We start from the raw sequence: 24,351 nt of genomic DNA, 5'->3' as shown, positions 1-24,351 counted from the left end.
GCATGCAGTTTCCATAACAAGAATTATGTTTCAATTAATTTCTACTGAATGTGTTGTCACATTTGTAGGAACTCAGTTCTCACTGAACTGCTATTTCCAGAGCCAAAGTGTCTAAAAAAGTCTAAAGAGACATCCTTCAAGTCTGCAGAAGAACATCCAATGACACAGAAAGGGCTCCTCTCCATATGTTGTCAGTGCTCCCACCTCTCATTATACACACACTTAGCACCCTCAAAAATACTAATTGAGCACAAACAAGATGTTTTAGACAGTCAAAATCACACATCCACACAGCAGCCACTGTGAACTTTATTAAGAAAATAAGTGTTTGCCAATTAAACTGCAATGACTTCACTGACTTTCCCATTTACTTGTAGAAAATCAGTTCTTTCATAACGGCTCTGGAAATCATTTATTGCCAGGTAAATGCCGAATCCCTGGCTGTGTATGGTCTGCTCAGAACCCTGTCAGCTTTACCACGAAAGGTCTATATACACCTTTGCAAAATGCAAAGTCAGCAACACATCTTTCATTCAAGCAACAAAGTCATTTTTGAGGCAGATGTCACACTAGCCAAAGAGCAAAGCCACCTTTACATTAAGCAATCCTTTCTATCATGACAGTTCCACAGATGAAATGTAATTTTTGAGGAAAACAATCCATAAGGTACCAGTCACAAATTCTCTTCATGTAACTATTTAGTCAAGTCTTATTTCTCAGGCAGGAGAGGCTGAGCTACAATGAAACACAGCATGGTGATTTATCTTCATGAGAATGTCCTGTTGCCAATGCATCTGCTTTTGCCTCCTTTGCTTTTTATTACTCCAAGTAGTCCTGTGCAGTAAAGTCAGAACAAAGCTTCTTCATTCATCTGGAGTCAGATTTATATCCAGCCCTCTAAGTGACTCACACCACTGTCTGTACACGTCTCTGAAAAGCAGTTCTCAATTCCTAAGTAATCCAACCATCATAAAGATATTTTCCAATGTCTTCAACTCCAGAAGTTGTTTTATTTTCTTTCTCATCTTGTAGCCATGTAGCAGAATAGCATTGTCATGGGCTATGTATAGTAGGATTTAATCCTTATTAATAGCTTCAGTAGATGGCCCGAGGATTTTTAGTACTGTAGTAGGCTTCACATGCAGCTACATAAGCAGATTCTGGGAAGAAATCATCATGGTATTCTGCTAAAAACCTGAGAAGAAAGCACACCATAAAAAAGAACAGAATATGAAACATTTAAGAGAAAAGATTTTTTCAAATTGATTTTTAAGCTCAGCAAAAACACAGCATGGGAATTAAGAATTATTACTCTTTGAAATTTGGCATACAAAGAATTTGCCCTATTTTTTACAAGTTTCATATAGTGAGAAACAGCCTTCCTCTAGCATTCCGAAATCCAACAAACACTAAAAAAAAAACCCCTCAAGCTCAATAACAAAAAAAAAAAAAAACCTGAAAGTTAAACCTATACTTGGAAAAAGAATTCAAAGAACTAGCACAGAAGGAAAAAGTTAAGATATCTTTCTGCAACTTCTCTAAGTTACCTGTTCAACACACTCCTTTCATTTATGCCCAAACCAGTATTTTCAGGTATCACTTTGTCGGTATCTTATACAAATAGCCAGGAGCCATTAAGTCAAACTGTATCTTTTAAGGCAAGTAAAGCTATGATTTTTCATATGTTTCATGTGCCTTTAGGGTCTCCATCTTCCAGGAGTACCTGATATAAATATGGGTTTCAATGACAAAACACATCCTTTGCAAATTCAGTTTCTTTATTTCCTATTTCTGCAAAATGGTCTGCAAATACTATTCAAACCACCAAGCACACAATATTTTATAATGCTTTCCTGCTCTGCTAACACACAACAGTTTCTTTGATTTAGGACTGAAAATGAAAATAAACAGTGCTGCTATGAACACCAGTAACAAACACCTAAAATGACTATAAGCTCTCTGCTCCTTCCTTTGATTTCAAAGACACTGAGTATATAAATGGAGGCAAAAGGGCAAAATGGTTATTAAACTCAAGATTACATTTAAGCTGTACTTCAGAAGAAAACACAGACCTTCAAAAATACCTGGATATTAAAGATCAGCATCAATAAACACGGCAAAGTTCTAGCTACATATTTTAATAGTAGGAAACAAAAGAAACAACAGAAAACAGTATCATTTACAGAATCTGTGTTATCTCAAGAAACAGTGGCTGGGGTGACGATTTCACTATTGGAAGCTGAAAATATCAGTTTTGCGTAGCCAACACTTTGGACACAGAAAGTCCAAATTAAAAAAAATTTTCATGTGAATGGCATAAAAACTACAGGCCTTTTCCAACACACTCACTGTTGCACTGCCTGAACTAGGCATGTCCTTTGATCTCCAGAGAGCCAAAGCATCAAAGAACACTGGCAAGATCCTCTAAATGAAGCACTTTAAATTTAGTAAGAAATATATTAATTGCTCAGAGCTCATAGAAAACGGAGACAGTACAAAATTGCAGATAAATGAAAAGGGGTTGATTTTCGCTCAATCCTTGCACTTGAACACAGGTATCAATTACTAAACTGGAGGAATAACTAGTTACATTCTACTAATTCTAGAAAAAGCAGTGAGAAATAGAAACTCTTAGAAGAAATCAATCCTTCATAGTGTCACCGTTAATTTTAGAAGAAATCAATCAGCTTCTTCCATACTTCCTTATTTCACAGCAGCTCTGCAATTAACATATATAGAGTATATGAGGGTCCTAAATGGTTTCTGGTTACATTCTGTAAAATATTTCAAATTATAACAATTTAGAAGCTAATAAAATACCCAAATCACCAACTGCTATGACCTCTGATTTCATTTAGCTACAAATCACTTTCTAGGATGAGGAGTTGATATGAAGCAAGTGTGGAAAAGTCTCAAACTTAACAGCAGTGAACCTAACTTTGAATGCATTTAGATTGTATACAGTTAAGACGAGTCACAAGTGGTATTTAATTAATAATTCTTCATTAACACACATTAGTGACTCCAAGACATTAAAAAATTACAGGGGCTGATGAAAATCTTAGCATCTTTGCATAACATTCAGTAAAACACAGTACTAAGAGCTAGATCATACAAGGGAATATGTTTTAAAAGAACTTTCAGAGGGCATTTGGGTAGCTGACAGTTCCAAGAATTTTAATGGCAAGTAATGGGAAACAGGTTCACTTTCTCTTACAAATTTCCTGACTTTTGCTGAAATCATCAGTCATACATGCCAGTTTGGTGCATGTTAAAGTGACAGCTGGTACAGATGAGAAATTTAGCTGAGATGGTGTACCACAGCTACAACTCAAAAAAAGGGCAGAATGCACACAGTCAAACATACATCTCCCTGTTCTTTATGTAACAGTTGTGAAAAGCAAAATACCCCAGAGCTAGCAAACAGAAATTATTTTCTGCAGAGAAGTAGGAGAAAACTACTGAAGGAACACAGTCAGCCTCTTTCCCAATCCCTTCTATACCTGCATACAAAGAGCAGGGGCCTTCTGAAGCTGCTATTCAAAAGATATCACAGTGCAGAACACTGGCACAGAAATATTAGGAGTCTCCTAAGACTTTTGTCTACCAGATATTTTACTATTGCTTTGCTCTTGGACAAGCTAAAACAGCACCAAGATCAATTACACTGTTACCTGAAAGTCATGAGCAAGATTTAAAGACACAGGGAGCTGTAATTAGCAGACAGAGAATGTTCAGCAACAGATAGAAAGCATATTGCTATCAAGCTATTCAGAAATTTTTTCATTATTTTTAACTTACAAATCTGATCCATTCAGTCACCTGTTGCATTATTGCCTTTTTCATTTTTATACTTTTTACAGAGTTCATACGCATACATCTACACAGTGAGACTGCTGATGAGCAGCCAAGTTCTGGGATGCACAGTCCACACTGATTTGAGACAGCACGCATTTTCCATCATGAATGTGCGCAAAAACAAACCCATGTTTTATACTCATGCTTAGAGAACAGAGGTAACATGGCACAACGCAGTTATTTTCCTCCCTACCACAGGTTCCTAGAAGGGCAACACTTCAGAAAGGTCTAGAAGCGATGGAGACAAGGGAAAAAGATGTAGGCAACTTAGGAATTCTTCAAGTTACGTTCTGATCTTCAAGTGTGGGTGTTTTTAAGCAAGCAATAGCCTCACAAATACACTACCATCTGAGTGACTTATACAGGCAGATTTACCAAAAAGAACAACTGAATTATCACTGTTCACATTAGAAGGCCATTTGACACACGTCATGAACATATCTCAACAAGAGTCAATGAATTAGTATGAGTTTTTTTTAAGAGCATACTCTGGTGGGCCTTGCCTTGACACCCCCAACAAAATTTATTACTGCAAGTCTCTGAATGAAGAAAAAGAATTCTTTTAAATGTCAGCTACCATCACATGAATAAACTTAGGGACAGCCCAGAAAGTGTGAAAATTACAAAGAAAAGAAAACCTTAGTTTTTCGAAAGACATCCTCAGCCATTAATGTACAAGAAGACAGTGTCCAAAGGAAAAGTTTCCAGGAAGGTGACCTTACACACTTCTGCTACAGAATTTTAAAAGGTAAGCAGATGCTTTGATGAGATCGGTGACCTGTTTGAAAGGCTACTGTAATGATCTATCTATTTGCTAGAAAACCATTATGATTCCGAACTCTATGAGTCACCTCATCAAAAGAAATGTCACTTGCAGATTAAGAAGTTACCTCATCTCTGACACTACTACTCAAATGCAGTATTTGAAAACTAAAAGGCTTCAGGTTCACAAAAAAACATATGCAACCATCTGACCCTCACCCCTTCCCAATTTATAGGCTCCATAATTATAGACATAATTTATGTCTCCATCTGGAAAGCTGTTCAGGGCAAAAGATGACAAAGGCCATCATAACCCCACTGCAGTCAACAGAAGAAGTGAATTCAGGTTTTAGATGTTTGTTCTACTACCCAATGGTTTTCCCAAAGACCTTGTGGGAAAACAGTCCTACAAGAGCTCAATACCGGAGTCCTTGGTTTGTCTTGAGGATGAAAACCCTGTGACCAGGCCAGCACAGATCCCTAGAGCTGCCTTGTAAAAAAGCTACCATGACACATTTAAAGTACTTGGGGCAACCTCTACATGTAGATACATGATCCAAACCTCAGCTATTGACTAGCAATATGCTCATTTAAATTCCAAGGCACCTGGTGATTTGGAAAGCAGAAGGAAGAGAAGCAATCCACATGGAGAGTTTCAGGAACAGTTTCTGGCAATGCAACAAAACCTTAGTCAAGGACAATAAGCCCCAATGAGCACATTCTGCAGACCAAGCAGCCAACAAAGCCCACTGAAAGCAAGGACCTGCACAATACCAGGTATTCACTAGGTATTCACTAAACATTCTACCTAAAGGTGCCAAAAGAGAGGGCCCAAAATGACAATTACCTTTCTACCCAACTGCGCAAAGATAATTCCTTCAGTTCAAAGTATTTCAAAACTTGGAAAAAAATGTTGCTTTACATGTTTGTGCACTCTAAACCCACATCTTCATTTACACTCAGAAACTTGATTTTCTCACATTTAGGTTCCAATTCCATTAAGTTTTCTAGTGTGTTACCACCAAGTAACTGGTTAATCCAAAAAATTGAGAGAAAAAAACCCAGTATAATTCAACAATATTAATCAGTTAATAATACAATGTAAGAAACACTGGCACAACTGCATTCTTTTCCATCTTTCAGAATGTGACTTTTAATTACTTGCCCTTTTGCAACTGAAGCCACAATGACTCACAATGAACAGGAACTCTATCACAAAGCAACTTTGCCTAACTAAAGATGTCTTCTAATCCATTCACCATTTGCACTGCCTAATTTTTTCATTCTCAGACACAAATAACCTCTCATAATTGTACATTAGCACAGACTAGTGGTGATAATTCACCACTGCAGTTATATATAATAAAAATACTACACTAAAAAAATGCTGTCAGCACCAGAGATCTATTTCTTAAGGTTACTCGAAACAACTTGTCATCTTTGTATATACACATTTTGTTATTACAGTCCTCTGATTTGGCTTCCTTCGCAGAAAAACTCAACAGTATCAAAATATTTTTCTACCCATGGAGCAAAGTGGCACAACAGATACAAGCGGATTTCAGAGCATCAGGGGAAAAAAAAAAGAGATCTAAGCTTAAAGGAAATACTGAGTTTGAAATACCTGTGGGTGTTTAACAAAACTAAAATATTTGACTATTAGCTCTCCATAATCTGAACTAGTACACTGGCCTCATCTAAAAAGAGATTTATTAGAAATTTTAGAAGCAATATTTTAGAAGTATTTCGTCACTTATTTATTTCTTTGTATTTCATCAAAGTCAAAATATCTGTCTATGCCTTTTTGTACCACTTCATTTTGCCTTTTTTCCCAAAATGCAAATGACATTCTCTGAAATTACCTCAGTGAAGATGGGTCTTGCTCTTGTAAAAACAGACATACAGTATCCTCCTCCTAACTCTCAAGAAGCTTTTATTAGTTAATGGACTTGGGAGGGGGCCTGTGATTCCAAAACAGTTTTCCAAGCCAAGGCCGTGTGCAAATTAATGGAAACAGCAAAACAGAAACAGGCACCTTCCTGCCAGTCATTTCTCACCACTGAGGCAACCTTTGGAGGCTTGTTGACACCTTACAATGCCAGGAAATTGTAAAATAGAGCATATGCAGCATTATATTTCAAAAGTGGCTGAAATAATGGAATTAGTTTAAAGCTAATACTTCCTCTTACTCTAAAGCTGTTAACAGGCAAGAAGATTTAATCAGGGGTCTTTCACTAGTCCAATTACCAGTTAGCACCAGCTAAAGCATTAGCTCCCACTGCTTGGTCCTAAAGACTAAATGTGCACTAAGTGAAATTCAGTGAAACCAACTGGTATGTGTATTTTAGACTGCAAGTACTATGAATCATTTCAGAATTAAATAACTGAAGATTCAGAGTTTTATACTTAATTTGAGAATCTGATTTTCTTCTGCAAATTCTATTATTGAGAAATAAACTTTCCTGTTCTCCATGAAGAAATTTTCATTTTGCACACTTGTAGAAAGCTGGACTAAGCACAGAGAGTAGAGTTTCTACTTAACAAGAAAGTCAAAAAGATGCATGTCATACATTCCTTAAAAATATATGTTGTCTGGGAAATTGAGAAAAATCTTGTCTAGCAGCAGTCTGAGGGCATGACTGGAAAATATTATCCATGTAGCATCTCAAAGCTAATTTAACGCATCTATCATGAACTAAGTAAACTCAAGACAACAAGCTCCCAGAAAAAGTATTACATTACATAAATCTCAGTTTCTCAGCCCACAGGAGATTAATAGTATAAACAGTAAACTATAAATTTTAGCCACAATATAATAATTCAAAATTATATCAGTATCTGTGCAAGAACTAAATCAGTTGTGTACTGCAGGAAAGTTTTATTTAAGAATACATAAACTACTAATGCTTGGACTACTCTACTAGACATCAAAGAAGATTCAGGAGTAGTTTAATTAATGCAAGCAGACCCATCAATCCTTTGTCTGCTATTAGAGCAATAAAGAAAAGGAGAGTACTTCAACTTCTCACTCAAGTGCAGTTCACTAAAAAAAAAAAAAAAACCAAAAAAAAAAAATTAAGCAGTCCTAAGTAAACTGGCTGCTAGTACCTAATTCATACTGATGTTGTAGGGAAGATCTTACTGTTCAAAAGTTAAGCCAGAACAGAACTGATATAAAATATTTATAATAATCATCCATTAATCCTTTAATTCCCAAAAAGGAAAAGACAGAATGTGAAAATTTAAGAACTAGTACTGATGCCTAAAGATTTTTAGCTTTTTGTATCTTTCATGTATTTGTAACTTTGTAGATTGCTAAAGCATGGCTGTTATTTCTAGTAATTTTCCTACCTTTCTTCCCTACATTTAGAAACTATAAGCCAACCTTATAGTGTTTAGTCTTACTCCAAGAAAAGAACCAATTACACAGACATTCTGTTTTCCAACCAGAATCTAGACCAGACATAAAAAAAGTGGGGCAAAAGAAACCTCTGCCTTCAGTGGGGCAGGACCCCAGGGATTATTACCTAACCAACTAACCTTTTAATTGAACAGTATATGGTAAGTATACTAATTAACTGACTTCATAAAAATTGTGGAATTACTATATCACGTGCAATTTTCACCATATTGTGTACCTGAAAGCTTTCAAGTAGAGGTTTGCTTTTATATTCACTCTAACATTGTTGGGAACATCTATTCTATTTTCCAGACCTCGGTAAAAGATGTCACCTCAAACTCAAGTTGTCTTGTGATTAGAAACAGATAATGCAGAACTATTTCTGTGATAAAAATCATGCACAAACAATTGTCTAGAAAATAATTGTTTGATGACTTTCAATGACAAGCGGCATGAAGAAATAAATACCAAAATGAAAATCTTTCCAAAGCACCATGTGGATACATTTTGAGAAAAAAGTATCTAATAATTTGCACTGGTTTCTGTTGCCCAGTAGCATAGCTGACAAGGAAAGTAAACTAAGTATTTATTACAAAGCTACCTAAGATCAAATGCTTCCTCCACAGCAGTAACTGTAACTTTGAAGCTTTCTTGACACTGTCAAAAAAGAAACTGCTTGAAAAAACACAGCCTTCAAATATTTTGCTGTAACAGATACATGATAGCCACATTATGCTTGCCTTGTGGGGCTCATTTTGGTTTTGTTGTAGCCTGGCCTCAAGGACTGAAGCACATCTCTGGTTAAGTGTTTTCTGAAAGGAATGCAGGTTGTGTATTTGGAGGACTCTCCACCATGACACAAAGTATGGAAAGGGGGAACTACTGAGAGATTTGCTTCAAAAGCACAGTTCTATCTCCCCTAAAAATGCTGACGTGGAAACATTATTTATTTTATTTCTATTTATAGATGACTACACATTTTAATGAAATGCTCAGAAGGAAAAGTACAACACATACAGATACTATCACTAGAAATTTCAGTTCCCTTTAACAACCCTTTGCCAATAAGCAACCTTTATTTTATGAGATGCAGGGGGCATGTTTCTCCTTTCATCTATTCTAATCCATTAAAGCTTATCCATAGAATAGATATAAAAACACGGTATTAAAGACACTAAAGAACAGAGATCTGCTCTGATCAACACAGAAGAATTTGAACAGGCAAAAGTCTGATAAAAACTGATCTGATCCACGGTGAGTTAAGCTCCCTAAAAAATATTCACTTCAAGCAAAAACAATCTTCCAACATTGAGCTCTAATTCTGTCCTGTTTAATTTAAAGGTATTTTGAATGCCAACAAGGATCTGACAAAAGAGATGCAAAATGGAATCAGTAAAACTTGACAACTAACTGCTCCCATAGAAAAACTGTGTATTGTAGAAACTTTGACATTGGAAATATCTTTTATTTTCAATAAGCAATTAACGTAAAAGCATTTTAAAGCTTTCATCTCCCTGATATCTAATGCAAGTTTTTTTTTTATGCTGGTGTTGTGTTACCTTTCCCTAAGTGGCTACTGAAGTCCCTGACCAAATCTAAGTTACAACTTCCATATCTGTTCCATTACCATCTACAACACCTTCTCCTGAAAGTTTTCCTTGATAATTTTGTTTTCCAGTGTACTGATGGGGCACAACACAGTGCCAACACAAGATATCTAACCACATCCTCAATGTCATGCAGAAATACTAATGACAGTACCTGACAGACCAATGGTGCAGGTATGACCTCACTGACTCCAGTGGTGGAGCCAGCGTGGTCACAGAGTGGTGTATCCCTACAAACCACTGCACTGCGTCAGAGAAACCTTTCTGTTCAAAGCTCAGTTAAGACAGACATTTAAGAAATCACTATAATTAAAAACACATTTTAAAGCACAAATTTCTCCCCCTGCTAATATTGATAAAAAATACCAATGCAGACTCTGCATTTCTTCATTAAACATGCTACTTAACCAAGTCAGACTGAACATTCTATACATATCAAAAAACTTTCATACTTCAGGTCTGTATCAACGTGTTATCAAAATTCAAAGTAGAAAATTGTGATTCCCTTCAAATGGAATTAAAAAATAAAAAATCTTATATTCATCTTTACTCAAATTGCTATTGTTTAAATGGCATACTAATTTTATCATAATGTTGTGGTTATAGAAAATTAGTATCTTATTTTAAACCCTCTTTGCCATTCCAGGTTATTTAGATCTATGTAACAATAGAAATACTGCTGTGGTACATTGTGTCACATTACCTCAGAAACATCTCGAAGTGTTTTACTAAAGCCTTTAGGTTTTTGTCAGGAAAGCACATCTTCCCCAGTATTTCTGGTAGTTTTACTGTGAATAAAAGAAATAATGTTTATACCTCTTCTTGTACATGCAACTTCAAATTACTTTTATCCACTACACAGAAAAGAATATAAAAACTTCTCACCACAAACCCCACTTTTCCTTGCAAGCTACTTTTGATCTTTCAAAGCCTTACTAAATAGAAACGCTGAGAAGGTGAATGCTGCTGGGTTTAATGATGCTTGACAGTGCACTGGAAGTAACATTGCTTTGCCTTTCTTAAATGAAGGTTTACAGAGCCAATAAAAGATAACTGAACTTATGAATAGCCTAAAAGTTCTAAACAGATTAAAATGTACATTCCTCCAAGAATAAAAATAAATTTAATAAAGCAAACAGAAAAATCACACTGATATCAGGACTGGAAAAAAAATATAAAGCAACTTTGATTGAGCAGAGAATTTTGCATTAGTTTACCAAACATCCTCAGCAAATGTTGAGATCCATAGATATATGAGGGAGGTGGGGGTTGATCACTTGGTGGATAATTCTCTGGCATCAATTTCCAGGACAAAACCTACAGATAAAATACAAAAATACTGGTTATGAAAACTTCATGACATCATAAATAATTTAGACTATACAGAACTTCAAATTCAAAGATGAAATAAGTAATGCCAACAAAATCTTTTCTTACATAGCCCTACTCTGAGGTCCACAAAACTTTTAATCCTTGAATCTAGGACAGTAACATCCAAATCTGTTACCTCATTCAATTCGTTGTTTCTTCTTCCTTCAAAGCCAGTAAACACCGTGCTCCCTTCTTTGCTAGGAGTCAAAGTTATCGGTGAAGATGACCCGCTATGGACAGGGGTTTCTGCAAAACAAAAGGAAAAACAAAAGAAAAGAAATAAGGAAAATTTTACTACTTGTAAACTACTACTTGGAACTATAAGCCATTAAATGCATCTAAGGCCTGCTGCTAAAATGTTTGAAGTCTTAAACACTGAAATTCAATAAAAGTTATCCTAAAATAGACTTTAAGAAAAGCAGCTTCTTGCATTCTGTGGAAAAATATACCAAAGTACAGACAATATGGCTTTGTATTTCTCTCTTTGGTAATAAGGCCTCAGAGTTAAAGAATTGATACAAAAATTTAATGACTTCCATTTCTTTCACTGAGTTTACAGCCCATTCAGCACTAAAAGAACAGAACTTTCTGCCTTGTTTAGACCCACAATGTAAAAAGAAAAACCTACTTTTTTCCAGGTGCAAGAAGAGCTTTGGCATAGAAGCGGGGGTCTCGAGGTGCCGCCGTTTGGGCTGCGGGGACGCGCTGCTCTCTGACAACCTGTCACAGTTGGAGCTGTGGCGCGTCGAACGCCTCAGCGACTGCAGGATTTCGGGTTCGGCTTTTCGCCTCTTCGGCGTGGCTGGCTCCCCTGTGGTGGGCTGGCTGTCAGTCGACTGAGGCGTGGGTGGATTCAGCAGAGGAGGGCTTGGGGAAAGTTCCTCCTGATTTCTAGGAAATTAGGGCAGGTTTACAGAATTGAAGAGGTTAGGGCTCTAGCCACAAAAGAAATTCTTCTAGTTTCACAGGTCTTATTGAAACACTTAATCAGACAAGACAGTCTCCTCCCAATAACTATTAAAGTTAAGAGCTCTTCTATTAAATTCTATTTTCCAGAAGAATACCTCTCTTCAAATTAAAGTTAAAAACCATAAATACCACATTCTCCTACCTTCTGAGATAAGGAGTATTAAACTTCTTATATCTAACCTACCTGTTAGTATTTGTTGAGTTTTCTTTGATAGGAAGAAAGAATTTTGATGAAGTCACCTTCTTAAATTGAGCTTGTTCATAAGGATACAGCAAAATTAAAGGAAGTGTGAAGTCAAAGGTTATTCTCAGCCCATCCACCATCTCTTTACATAGCTCGACACTAGAGGGGAAAAAAATTATGAATTTCTAAGTTGCATGCCACTATTTTTCAGCATAGTTGCACAAAATTGCTCTTTAATACAATCCATTAACATCATAACTAAATACGATGATTCAATCACTAAATAATGATAAGTGATTAAAAACACACTTAAAAAGATGGTGATTGCTCTTGTTAACTTCAGAAATACAAGTCTTTTTAAAAGGTCTGCTTTATAACCTCAAACAAAATCACACAACTGTTGTATTACACTATTCACTAAACTAATAAAATCTACTGTAGAGTAAATAAAGTTAGTTAGATGTTTTTCATATAAACATTATTTTGGTTTTTCAAGTTCACTACACTGAAAAAAGAGGCACCTGCCAGAAAAATAAGTACTGAACACACTGAATCTCTGTCTAAAAGGCATAAGCAGAATTTGACCTATAGCCATTAAGCTGCAGTTAAGAGATATCCATCTTGTGCTCAAGAGATATCCAGTGAACCAACAAAACCAGATACATTTGCATGGGAGAGCAGTTTCCAATGGTCTGCTCTGGTAATCAGAGCACTACACTTGGAGGCTACCAGGAATTCCAGTTTCAGGTCTGTGTGAAAGACTTACAAGGTTAGGTGATGAGTACAAGAGCTATTACAAGAACCAAGAACACAGAGTGCAGCACACCTGCAACATCTCTCACCTTTGTGAAGGTCTTCCCCTCTCATTATTTCAAGTGCATATATGTGTATGGTAACAGAATTTGATTCTGCCAAAATGATCTATGTTTGAAATTCCAAACTTCCAATATTTCATATCGTCTACTAAAACTACTACACATGAATTGGGTCAGGAGACCATCATGTGTAGAAATTCTATAAATCCAAGAAGGTCAATAACCTTCAGTGTTAGAGCATTAAGGCAAATACAATGAAGATGTCAACTGAATCTCTCCTACTTAATGATCACTGAAACTATACCTATTTTTTTACTAAAGCACTGTTTTTATTGAGGAAGTGACTTGAGCATAAACCTGTAAAAATCATAATGTGTGTAAAACCTTCTGTTCATATTTCTGATATTTTATCTAAGCTTTTGTTTGGGAGATTATACTACAAAGAAGGAAAAGTGTCAATCTGTCAAGGAATGAATGACACCAACATAAAAGAAGACACTCAGGCTAAAATATTGCAAGGAATAGCACAACTATTCAAAATAGAACAACTCATCAAAATAGAACACTGACACAAGTCAGGATTTCTCAATAAAATAACAAGATTTCGCCCCATTTTACTTAGATAGAAGCAGTCTCATCTAATATCAAAAATCTTTAACATAAGGGGGAAAATTGCCAAAACAATCAAAAACCACCACACTGCAAACATGCATGGTCAATGCATTTGTAACGTGGTAGAAGAACATACAGGTCAGCTGAGAAAACAGACTACAACACGAATTTCCACAAATCAGGATTTGTGTTACCACGGTTTCTCTACATACTAACTCTAGGATTTAAGATCATATATCCATTTAAAACAAATAAACAACTTGCACTTGGAATTCTTTTTAAGTGTTTGTATTTTTATCCTTTTTAAAACGTGAACCTGTTCAAGTTTATCTAAGCAGGGTATTCTTATATCAGATATGAAATTCTCCACACTGACAACAGCAAAACATTCTTCCAAACGGATCTCAATATTTGTAAGAACTTATATGATAGAACAGGATATTGATACTTTTGCATAATGACTTTCTAGTGTATAGGGACTCTCTCACTGATAAACAAATTATCAGTGTTACTCTGCTGTAGTTAGCTGTCAAATACTTTGAGCCCTGTAAATAGATATTCATTATGGTATAAGCTCACAGAAGTGAACAACCATAAAACAACACAGAATGTAAGGTCATTCTTCTTGTGACAACAGCAGTAGACTAAAGATTACTCACTTCTTCTCTGGTGGCACATAATGAAGATTCATATTAGCATGTGGAGTCATCTGATGGTGCCGAGACCTTTCATTGGCTGAAAAAGCAGCATTAATTGCGAAGTGTTTTACATATGACTCCAAGATGGTTATTATATTTGTCTGGCAAGGAAGCTTCACTAGCTGAAAAAGAAACAACAAATTAATGTCTTATAAAAACAGTAAGTTGTAATTAATTTAATTATTAGTTATTAGTTGTAACTTATTTAGTAAATATCTACTGCATAAAGCAAATTCAGGACTGCATAATTTCAACCTTAAACTGCATTTTTTATCAACATCAGGAGAAACAAGAAACATGGTCAGATTAACAAGTCTGCTGCATTTTCAGCTGTCAAAAGCAAACTGTATTCTAAAGCACAGTCAGGAACCGCAACAGTACACTGCTAAATATGACAAGCCACTGCTACAGCTATAGAGAACTCTACTCCCTACCTCTCTGTATTCTTCCTTGACCTGTCTGAGCTCAACATGAAGCTAAAAAGGTGAAGTTAAAAACCTCCAGGAGTTGTATAAACAAAAACTACTTTTGACACCCTCCTCACACCCCCATGCACATTAGAGCACCAACTTTTATTTTATACCCTTTTTCTTCTATTAATATAGTAGCAGTCTTCCTCAAGCTTCTTTTTCAAGACTTCAGGAATTTCTATGCTTATTGCTCTTTCTTCCATGTCCCTTTTTGTATGAGTATCTTGTTCTTCTTTCTACAACAGATCAGTGAAAGAAAACAACATATGGGTTGTGAAAAAAGAACTTCAATAGTAAAGATACAAGTGGATAACAGCCTTAAACTATTTAACAATACTGCTCTTGAAAACATCTGCAAATTCATTTTTTTTAACTTTTTTTTTTTTTTAATTTAGTGTTCTCTTAAGTATTTAACTAAAAAAAACCCCAGAAATTTGTTAGGGGTTGCTCATTCAGATAACCCACACTGTAGTAGTTAAAGTTTACACATCTTCAGATCAACTGTTTATTGTAGAAAAATAAATGTTTTTTTTTCTTGAAAACAATCCTCTCTACGTTTTAACTTAAGACCAGGGTTGACGTGCCTGTCTCACAGTAAAATACAAGACAAACATCCTGCTGCTATTAGGGTTTGTCTAACCTGCATAGACAAGCAAATTTTTACACCACCCACAAAAGTGGAAAATCTATTCTGCTACATTTTCTCCACTTAAGCCTTTTGTGTCAAATGAGAGGAAAAGAAACAAATGTGTATTTTTAGCATTATATCATACAGTTCTATAAGAAAATTACATTGTATAATTTTCAAAATCACAATCACAGTAAACACCAAAAATAAGAAAATTATGCTTTTAATTCCAGCTAAATTACCAGTTGTGGCCTACATTTCATCTACTTCAATTTTTCCAGAGTTTCAAGTGCAGATGTTTAAATTATATTAACTTAAGGAACACACAAAAATACCATTTCTGTCCTCTCATCTATGTCACTTTCTTCACTTTTTATTTCTTCATCTGTTCCTTCATCACTGTCATCAGAAGAAGAACTACTTATAGCTGCATAAAAGAGATTTCACATATTTATTATTACATTACAGAGCTTATGACCAATTGGTTTGAGGCCTCAACACAAAAAACCAAAAACCAAAAAACCCAACCCACTAAAAAAACGTAATTATCTTGTTATATTTAATGAGGATGAGTAATTCTAATTGAATTAAACATACATTATTTACAGCCCACTACAAATATTTTAAACACATAAAATGAGTTAATAGGAAGTATTCTTGCCTCTTCTCTAATTGAAAAACACTCACTTTTAAAAGCTCTCTACATTCCTGTGCACCCACATTTTCATTGGACTTTAGTTCTGCACAGGGGATTAACATATTAATCATTCCATCAAAAGGCACGAATCTGTGCAGCAGCAGTTCCCAGAACATCAGTTAAGTGCCAGCCAATGTTCCTGCTGGCTTTCTAGACACAAAGGAAAATGCAGGAAATTAAAAATCTGGCTTGAAAGCGAAATCAGCCAGTCAGCTGACAAGAAACAGACCTTTGTGTGAGGTAGACTGGGGAAAAAAATAATCTTATTGCCCTCAAACACACACAAACACTAGCAGGCAAATGTTGTGTTTCCTAACATCAAACAAAGAAATGTGAGGGCTTCTCACACCTATTAATACTACACTAAAGATAACAGCATTAAGCTCTGAAATTGCTGATTAGAACAGTTGAGTAGAAGAAATTCAAGGAGAAGCATCTGGATTACAGGAAGAAAATAGATATTTAGAGATGCTTAGCATAAAAGTAGTTCTCACTCTTCATAAGACGGCCTTTGTATATTTCAGGTAGCTCCATTACACTCCCATGGCAAGTGACACCACACACTTATCCCCAGGTCAAGGCATTCCACCAGTTACCAAAGGATGACAACAAACTCACAGTTTTCGCTACTCTCATCATTTTCTTCAGCAGGAAGGCTTTTTAACACAGAGTCAACACCAGGCAACCTGCAGCGTCTCTTCTTTCTTCCCTTTCTTCTCCTACAGAACATAAAATGGTTCACTGACATTTGGGTAATACTATTTCATTCGTTTATCCTAACTAATTTGATTATGTGTAAATGCACAGGAAAACTATGTTTGCGTTATTTTCATTTATTAAAGTTGAAAACATTCAGACGATGCTTATTCGAGAGTGGATTCCCCAACCTCTGTACACTACCTCGCATTCATGTACTCAAGCAGATCCTCTAGCCATGGCTAACCAATATTAGATTATTGCCTTTGGCTCAAAAATACTTCAGGTTTTCCTTAAGTATTTTGCAAGTACATTTCTTTGGGAAGATGCAGATCCAATACACAGGCATTTCACAGCAATAGTTAAGAATAACATAGCTATTGAGCTGTTAGTCTTTTAGACTGTTAATAACAATCCACAGGTCTCTAGCTTAGAGTAGCTCTCTAGAATGCACTGACTGTGTTATACATATATCTATCACCTACAGCACGAGCTCAGACGCCAAGCTCAAATGTAGACACCTGGATGTATTTATCTGAATCTGAAAATGAATCTCATTTATTTTGAAGCCAAAAGGATTTCTTACATGCGAGCCACAGCCTTCCGTGCCAATTTACGCTGTAATCTGCGGTTTTCGTCTGTATCCCGAAGAACATGATCTTCAGCTGCCCATCTATCCCAGCTAATGACAGGTCAAAAGAAAGTAAAAAATTACTATGAATATATGCCACTCATGATTACCAATGAATTAACATACTTTAAGTCTACAAAGGACTTGTGTAGTGTCATTCAGAACATCTGCATCACAAGGTCTGGCCTCTTCTCTGTTCCCATGGCTTCAGCTCTCACGTTGCCATCTAAAATCTCTCAAGCCTTGACTTAACCCAAAACAGCATTTCTAGCACTGACACATACTATCAATCACAGTCAACACACTACACTCATGTACTGACCCTGATAATCAAACAATCCAGAGCTAGATTTAACAAAGCATAAACCTTTTATTAATGGAAACTTAGGTGTCATAAGTATATGCCACAGACAGATATCCCATAAGGTTTAAACTCATCTCTATCAAACTGATTCACTGAAATTTATGGATACAGACCAATGTCAACATGAGCAAGTACGTTAAAGGCATTCACAAGAACAAAAATACTCCTGCAAACATTGGTCCTCTGATATTCTATGCAGAGCCTGACCTTGCAGAATAAAACAGAAGAAATGAAAGAACAGAAACCACACATATAGGTTCTTACCTTCTGTTCCAACCGTTAAAATGGATCAGATATTCTGGAATCTTTCTGCCTTTCTCATCTTTTCCAACAACAATATCAACAATCTGAAACAAATATTGAATGCTACATATTAAAAAGCTTGAGAGAAAGTAAGCCTTTGGGTATTTAGAAAGTTTATGCACAAAGAAAGAAAGAAACGAAAATTAAATAGACTTGCTATTTTGCCAGTTAATATTGACATGAACAGAAGATAAGGATTATATGATTAGAAAACCTAGTTTTCTTGTTAGCTACTCCTAACATTGCAGACTGCTCACTCTCTTTGTCCTATCCTCAAAGGTCTCATGCCTTCAAGACAAAGGGAGACATCAAACAGATATGCAGATTTGGGCTGCTTACACTTTCTCCCCTGTGCTGTCTGCTCAAGCCCCCTAAGCAGGAAACACAGTTCTCTATACATAAACCTCAGAAATACTGCTCTGTTGAACACCACAGACTCTCAGCCACAAAAAACTAAAAGGCTTTGGGAATATCTCAACCCTTTTTTTTTTCCATTTTCACAAACGTGCAATGGCCAGTCTGAAAGGGCCTGCACCTCAGAAGAAAAAGATATGGTGCCTGCACTTGAGAGACTTTCAGTAGATCATTATCAGTACTTAGGCTACAGTGATGTTTTAATTTGGGTGTCCAGAATTTAAGAACTATTGATGGATTCACAGACAGTTATGCTGTTTAGGGTAAAGAAGAAAAGGTACTGTGCATTTTTGTACTCAGGTTATAGGTTTATAGGGATAGCAACTACAGCTGCCAGGTTGTCAGGACATAGGAGTAAATGTACAAGCAAAAGGGCAGCCCAAAATATTATGGGACAGTGGCATTCCTAATCAAGGTTGTTTGAGAAAAGAGAAGCACAACTCACAAACATAAAGTACTAAATTCATCAAGAATCCAGTTACAACACTTCCTTTTTTTATCCCTCTCTGTAACAAAAAACCACGCAGAACTCTGTTTCTAAGTCGGACACAGATGGTTTAGGATTGAAAAATAATCTTGTGTACCAGTGATACCCTAAAACAACATTACTTACATAAAGCTCTATCATTACTCTCACTACTCTTAAGGTTAGGCCCTAATTGAAGCAGTCACCTCTTACTGCAACACCTATGGCCCACCGCGCACTGCTTACTCTCCTATTTCCGTATGCTCCCCTTCACCAGCGGTACCACTTACACCTTTCTGAAACGAGGAAGGCCGGGCAGTAGGCTTGGGAAAGCGTGGGGGGAAATAAATCCAGCTACACTACAAAACTGCAGGGGTGGCAGTAAGACTTCAGAATTACTTTGCAGGTGTTCAGCCGAGAACGGAAGGCGCGAAGCGCGGCAGACGCTTCCAGAGGCGCTCGGCGGCCCCGCAGTCTACCTGCCGCGACAGGCAGGCCCCATCGCCTCTGCTCCCCAGCGCGGGCAAGGCCCAGAGGCTCGCAAACAGCTGCGACGCGCACCCCCCACCCCGGGGCTCCCGTGGCTTGGGGAGAGAGCTGAGCGCCACCGGGGCACCGGCCTGAGCCGCCCACGGGGAGCAACAACGGAGGAAGGCCAGGCCCGGCGGGGACGGCACCGCCTCGCTTCGTCTCCCTGTCCCGTGGCGGCCCCCGCACCGCGGCCTCCCCGCCTGCTCCCCCCTCCCCGGGCCAGCACCCGTTTCCCGCAACAAGTGCAGCTGCCGGCGGAGCCGCCTTCCCGGCCGGGCCCACAGCCGCTTCCCACGCCACCTCCCGCCCAGGGACGCGCCCGGCGGGAGCGGTAACGGGAGAGCAGGAGCCGTAACGGGAGCGGGCGGGCCGCGCGCCGGCCCCGCCCCGCGCCCTCCCGCCCGGGAAGACGCGGGAGGGGGAGGCAGGAGCGCGCCCGGCCGGTCACCTTGGCATCATAGAGCACTTTGGCTTTGGTGGGGTCGGGCTCGAAGCAGAGAACTCTCTCTCCCCGGTGGAACTTAAATTTCATTCCCCGCGAGGTCATTTGTTCATCATGGCGCAAAGGAGACGAGCCCCGCCCGCTCCCGCGGGGAGGTGCCGAGGACGGCGCGGCCCCGCCCCGCCCCCGGCTCCTCCGGCGGGGGCGGGCGGCCGGGACGGAGCGGGGATACAGCGCCCGGCTTCCTCTGCCCTCGGTGGGGGAGCGGCGTTCGGTCCCGGGCGCTGCGGGGACGGGCCGCCCGCCTGTGCCTGCCCGTGCCCGCCCCGCCGGTCACGCGGGGTGCGCGGCACGGGATGCGGGAGCCGGCGGCGGGAGGGGCGGCGGCGTGGGGGACGTGTCCCGCCGGGCGGAGGGGCGGCCGCCTGCCCTGGGCCAGGGGAGTCCCTGGAGGAGCCGAGAGCTCCCGGCCGTGGCGGCGGTGCCTCAGCGCCATGGGAGCCGGGGCGTGCGCTGGGCCTGTGTCCGCCAGCGGAGCGGCGTGCGGGTCAGGGTTAAGTGCACCCCGAGAAGAACAGCTGCCCTTCTCTCTGCTGCTGCTTCCCCTAAACATCAGCAGATACTCCCATTCCTCACCCTCTTTCCCGCGTTCTCTGCTGAGCGAAGAACCGCCCCTATTCCCAAGATGGCTTTGTGTACATTGTAACCTCCCGCGAGGTTTGTTTTGCTCTCTGTCGTTCTTTCAGCCTTCCTTCAGGAAAATAAAACCAGAAATAAATAGGGTGTTTGGATTAGAAACCCAATCTGCTGTTTAATTTCAGATTCTACAAGCACACATATAGTGCAGATAATCAAAATCAATACACAGCTTTCTTGCCAGTTTATGCTGAGTGATGCCTGGAAGGGACCTCATGGGGTTCAGCCAGGGGAATGCTGCAGTTTCCCACACGATGCTATTAGATGCTCCCTCAGGCTGTTGCAGTTTTTATGCCAGTTCTAGATTTCTGATTTACACAAGACCATAATAGGGCTGGGAGGCCTGGGCTTAGCCAGCCTTGTGGAAAGACCAGTTAATTTGTGATTATTTCACGTTTCTGAAGTTGTTTTTCTGCGGAAGCTGTTCAGGAGATGGATGACTCTAAACTGTGCAACTGTGCATACACTAGTTTGGTGCTAAGGGGAAAAGGATTTTGAATCCTCATATCTTTTTTCCAGTCACTGATAGCAAAGCTGGAAGCTGTAAGGAATGCCATGGGAAAGAACGTGTAGTTCTAGTGCATTACCAGAAAGTTTCTGAAGGTAAAAAGTGATAGGGAGTACTCAGAAAACAAGATTCTGAGAAGGTGACTGCTCCTTGGGATAGGATGGACTGAGTACTCAATTTCTTTTGATTCAAAACATACATATTTTTATAGTGGAAATTGTAAGAAAAGCCTGTAAACCTTCTGCTAAGACTGGGTGGAGTGAGAAAAGCCAATTGATGGAAAAGAGTGAGAGAAATTAAGGAAGCATTCCTGAAATTGTTCAGAGCCCATTGATGCTAAAGTTGGGAAACAGGCTCCAAAAGCGCATGGATGCAATGCCAATTGCAGGAAGTGTTACTTAAGTTACTTTTTTTTTTTTTTTCCTTTGGAAGATAGAGCAAATGATGTTGGACATTTAGAGAACAAAGCTGCTTCCAAGGGACTACCATGCTTTAAAAATGGGGGGAAACAGCAACAAAAAACAAAAACAAACAAAAAAAAAAAAAAACCAACCAAAAAAACCCCAAAAAAAAAACCAAAAAAAAAAAAAACCAAAAAAAAAACAAGGAAAGGAGAATCACCAACTTCTGCTTGTGTCCCTGCCTCCAACACAGAAGAGAAGCTTCACACCACTTCTGCATAAACAGCTTATGTATTTCCACACTGCCTTCTAAATTCCTCCTTTTCCTTCCTCCTCACTGGTGTCCACTTGCAGACTCTGCTTCATGTTTGTCTCAGCTTCTCCTAGTTCACCCCAGCTCACTTTTATGGCTCCCACCCAATCTACTCCTCAAATCTTTTGATTCTAATTTCTTTCTACTTGGGTCTCCTAATACTTACATACAGCTCTCTGCCATAGCATTTGAGATCCAGTTGTTGCCCTGTCTACTCTCTCCCTGCTCCCATTCTGGGATAGATGCACATGTACATCCATCCTTATCTCCCTGAGCCACCTTGCTGTAGATAATCCTTGCCTGCAGATCTCCAGCCTTGTCAGATCTCCTACCACGGCTCCTCCTCTAGCAGGGCTTTCAAAATCCTGAATGTGAGCTGTGCTTAACTAAGATCCAGCCAAAGGGAGATGGAAGAGAAGAAATGCTGGTGTGTTTATGAAAAACCCGTGATAGTGCTACCCAGGCAATGCCTACTTCTAGATAAAATACAGAACATGGACTTTTCAAAGGTACTGGGTTTCCATAGTGAAGACTGCCAAATGGCTGCCCAAAATCAAAAATATAGAGCAACAGCCACTTGGAAAAAGGTGTTTGTGTGTGTATGTACATACTGCCCGTGTAGCACCTGCTGTGAGTTGTTCCTGCCACATACAGCACATAAACAAAAGGCCCGGTGTAGATATACGAGATTTAGCAAAGCTTGAACTACAGCTCCTCTATCATAGGCAGCAAGTCCACAGCAAGGAGAAAGCACAGGCAGCAGAGCAAGGTCAGGCAGCGTCCTCAGGAGCGCCATCACAGACACTGAGGAACAGTGAAGGGGGTGGGTGGTGGGAGAGGCCAGCGGCAGGGTTTGCTAAATATTGCTGAAGCAGGAGATGAGCTGACCCACCACGTATTTTGAGGACATTCCCAGGACACTACATCGCCACCAGGAAAGAAAAGCAGATTTACAGCTCCTCTGGGAGACAGAGCAACCCGGGAGTGGATACTCCGGCCTCTTGCCAAAGTGAACCCAACGAGATCATGAGGGCTAATTCGAGGATGTATTTCAGCTGCGCGCCTCCCCGCAGGCTCAAAGCACACTCTGAGAAAGTTTTGTTCAAGGACAGGTTTTGTTCCAACAAGGCGCTGTGTTTCAACCGCGCTACCCGCGGTATTTCTGAGGGGGAAGATGGAGGCGGCGCAAGGCTCGCTGGGAGCTGTAGTCCTGCGGCGGGCGCAGGCGGAGCCCTGGCCCCGCAGTGAAGAGGCGGCGGGGTCCCCTGAAGAAAATTCCCTGCCTCGATCCTTCCTGCGCAGCGCACTGGGAACACCGAGGCTTGGGCTGTGCGGGGAACAAGGGTGCCTGCGGCCCGCCCATGATCTGCTGTGTGCGGAGCCTCCACTGCCGCGGTTACGCTGCGTGCGAGCTCAGCTTCAGCCGCGCGTCTGCTGGTGCCGGGCTTCTCGCTGTACGTCCGCAGGCAAACACAAAGGCGATAGCAGCCTAAAGACACACCCAGATAGTCTGGCAAGAGGCAATATGCATACTGTTAGTTGCTGTTGTGTGAATCTGCCCTGCTTTTCATTGTTTCTCCTGGGATCGCCGTTCGGGCGCCAGGTGTGTATTTACCTGGCTCACGTGGATTGGTGCGGTGCTGAAGGGAAGACGCGTCAGCCGAGGGCAGTAGGGACAAGGGGTGCTTCTGTTGGGAAAATTAATCCACAAACACCAGAGGCTTATGTCCAAAAAGGAGACAGAGGTGTCCTTTTTTACTTTATTCGGATAAAGGGAGAGGCCATGGGGCATTCCCTGGGATGGCTTGAATTTTTGGAGCACGCTACCTCATTTTTATCCTAATTTCCCGGCCGCATTTCGCTTCTCTCTTTCCCCGTTGACTGAGGTACCTGAGAGGCACAGACTTCCCGATACGCCTGATACCGAAGATTTCCCGCAAATGTATAACCCTCCCTTTTAATTTTTAATCCTTATGGAATTTAGGGGTTTTTCTATTCCATTGTTTATTTCATCTTTCAATGTCTAATTTCATTTATTAGCAAACCTAAAGTTCCTTTTTTACTTTATTCGGATAAAGGGAGAGGCCATGGGGCATTCCCTGGGATGGCTTGAATTTTTGGAGCACGCTACCTCATTTTTATCCTAATTTCCCGGCCGCATTTCGCTTCTCTCTTTCCCCATTGACTGAGGTACCTGAGAGGCACAGACTTCCCGATACGCCTGATACCGAAGATTTCCCTCAAATGTATAACCCTCCCTTTTAATTTTTAATCCTTATGGAATTTAGGGGTTTTTCTATTCCATTGTTTATTTCATCTTTCAATGTCTAATTTCATTTATTAGCAAACCTAAAGTTTATTTCTAAAAGCAAATATATTTTTCCATTCATCAATCAGTGGAATGCTTTCTATTGTTTCTTTCATCTCCCAGTGCTAGTTTTATCTACCAGCAGACCCACAGCTTGTTTGTAAAGACAAATCCGCTATTCTTCTCATTTCCATGAACTCCAGCACC

General features: G+C 39.6%; 1 protein-coding gene across 6 annotated transcripts; it reads right to left on the bottom strand.

The window, feature by feature from the left end:
• Positions 1-280: 280 nt before the first annotated feature.
• Positions 281-23,176, bottom strand: MSL3 (MSL complex subunit 3). Of its 6 annotated transcripts, XM_041472353.1 has the most exons (14): positions 22,729-23,176; positions 20,555-20,669; positions 18,027-18,109; positions 17,354-17,449; positions 16,690-16,790; positions 15,710-15,801; positions 14,860-14,982; positions 14,238-14,398; positions 12,152-12,310; positions 11,627-11,889; positions 11,135-11,244; positions 10,845-10,944; positions 10,331-10,415; positions 281-1,195 (listed from the first exon to the last, which is right to left on the bottom strand). In XM_041472353.1, coding segments are annotated over exons 4-14 (1,296 nt in total). In that variant the 5' UTR covers positions 17,356-17,449; positions 18,027-18,109; positions 20,555-20,669; positions 22,729-23,176; the 3' UTR covers positions 281-1,095. The 6 variants fall into 6 exon arrangements, 5 of the variants coding, with proteins under 5 accessions (XP_041328287.1, XP_041328291.1, XP_041328288.1 ...); XM_041472357.1 differs by lacking the exons at positions 20,555-20,669; positions 22,729-23,176 and adding an exon at positions 19,925-20,234; XM_041472354.1 differs by lacking the exons at positions 20,555-20,669; positions 22,729-23,176 and adding an exon at positions 19,345-19,858.
• Between the last annotated feature and the right edge of the window lie 1,175 nt (positions 23,177-24,351).

This window comes from Pyrgilauda ruficollis, unplaced genomic scaffold, assembly GCF_017590135.1.
Source record: "Pyrgilauda ruficollis isolate IOZ18807 unplaced genomic scaffold, ASM1759013v1 scaffold29, whole genome shotgun sequence".
Taxonomy (NCBI): Eukaryota; Metazoa; Chordata; class Aves; order Passeriformes; family Passeridae; genus Pyrgilauda; species Pyrgilauda ruficollis.
This window is presented reverse-complemented; position numbering and strand designations above follow the sequence as displayed.

Coding starts and splice junctions, on each gene's coding strand:
- MSL3 (XM_041472357.1), bottom strand. CDS start 20,023: ATGACCTCGCGGGGAATGAAATTTAAGTTCCACCGGGGAGAGAGAGTT. Junction 17,450..18,026: donor TTTAACGGTTGGAACAGAAG/GTAAGAACCTAT, acceptor ACCTGTCATTAG/CTGGGATAGATGGGCAGCTG. Junction 10,945..11,134: donor GAAACAACGAATTGAATGAG/GTAACAGATTTG, acceptor TTTTATCTGTAG/GTTTTGTCCTGGAAATTGAT.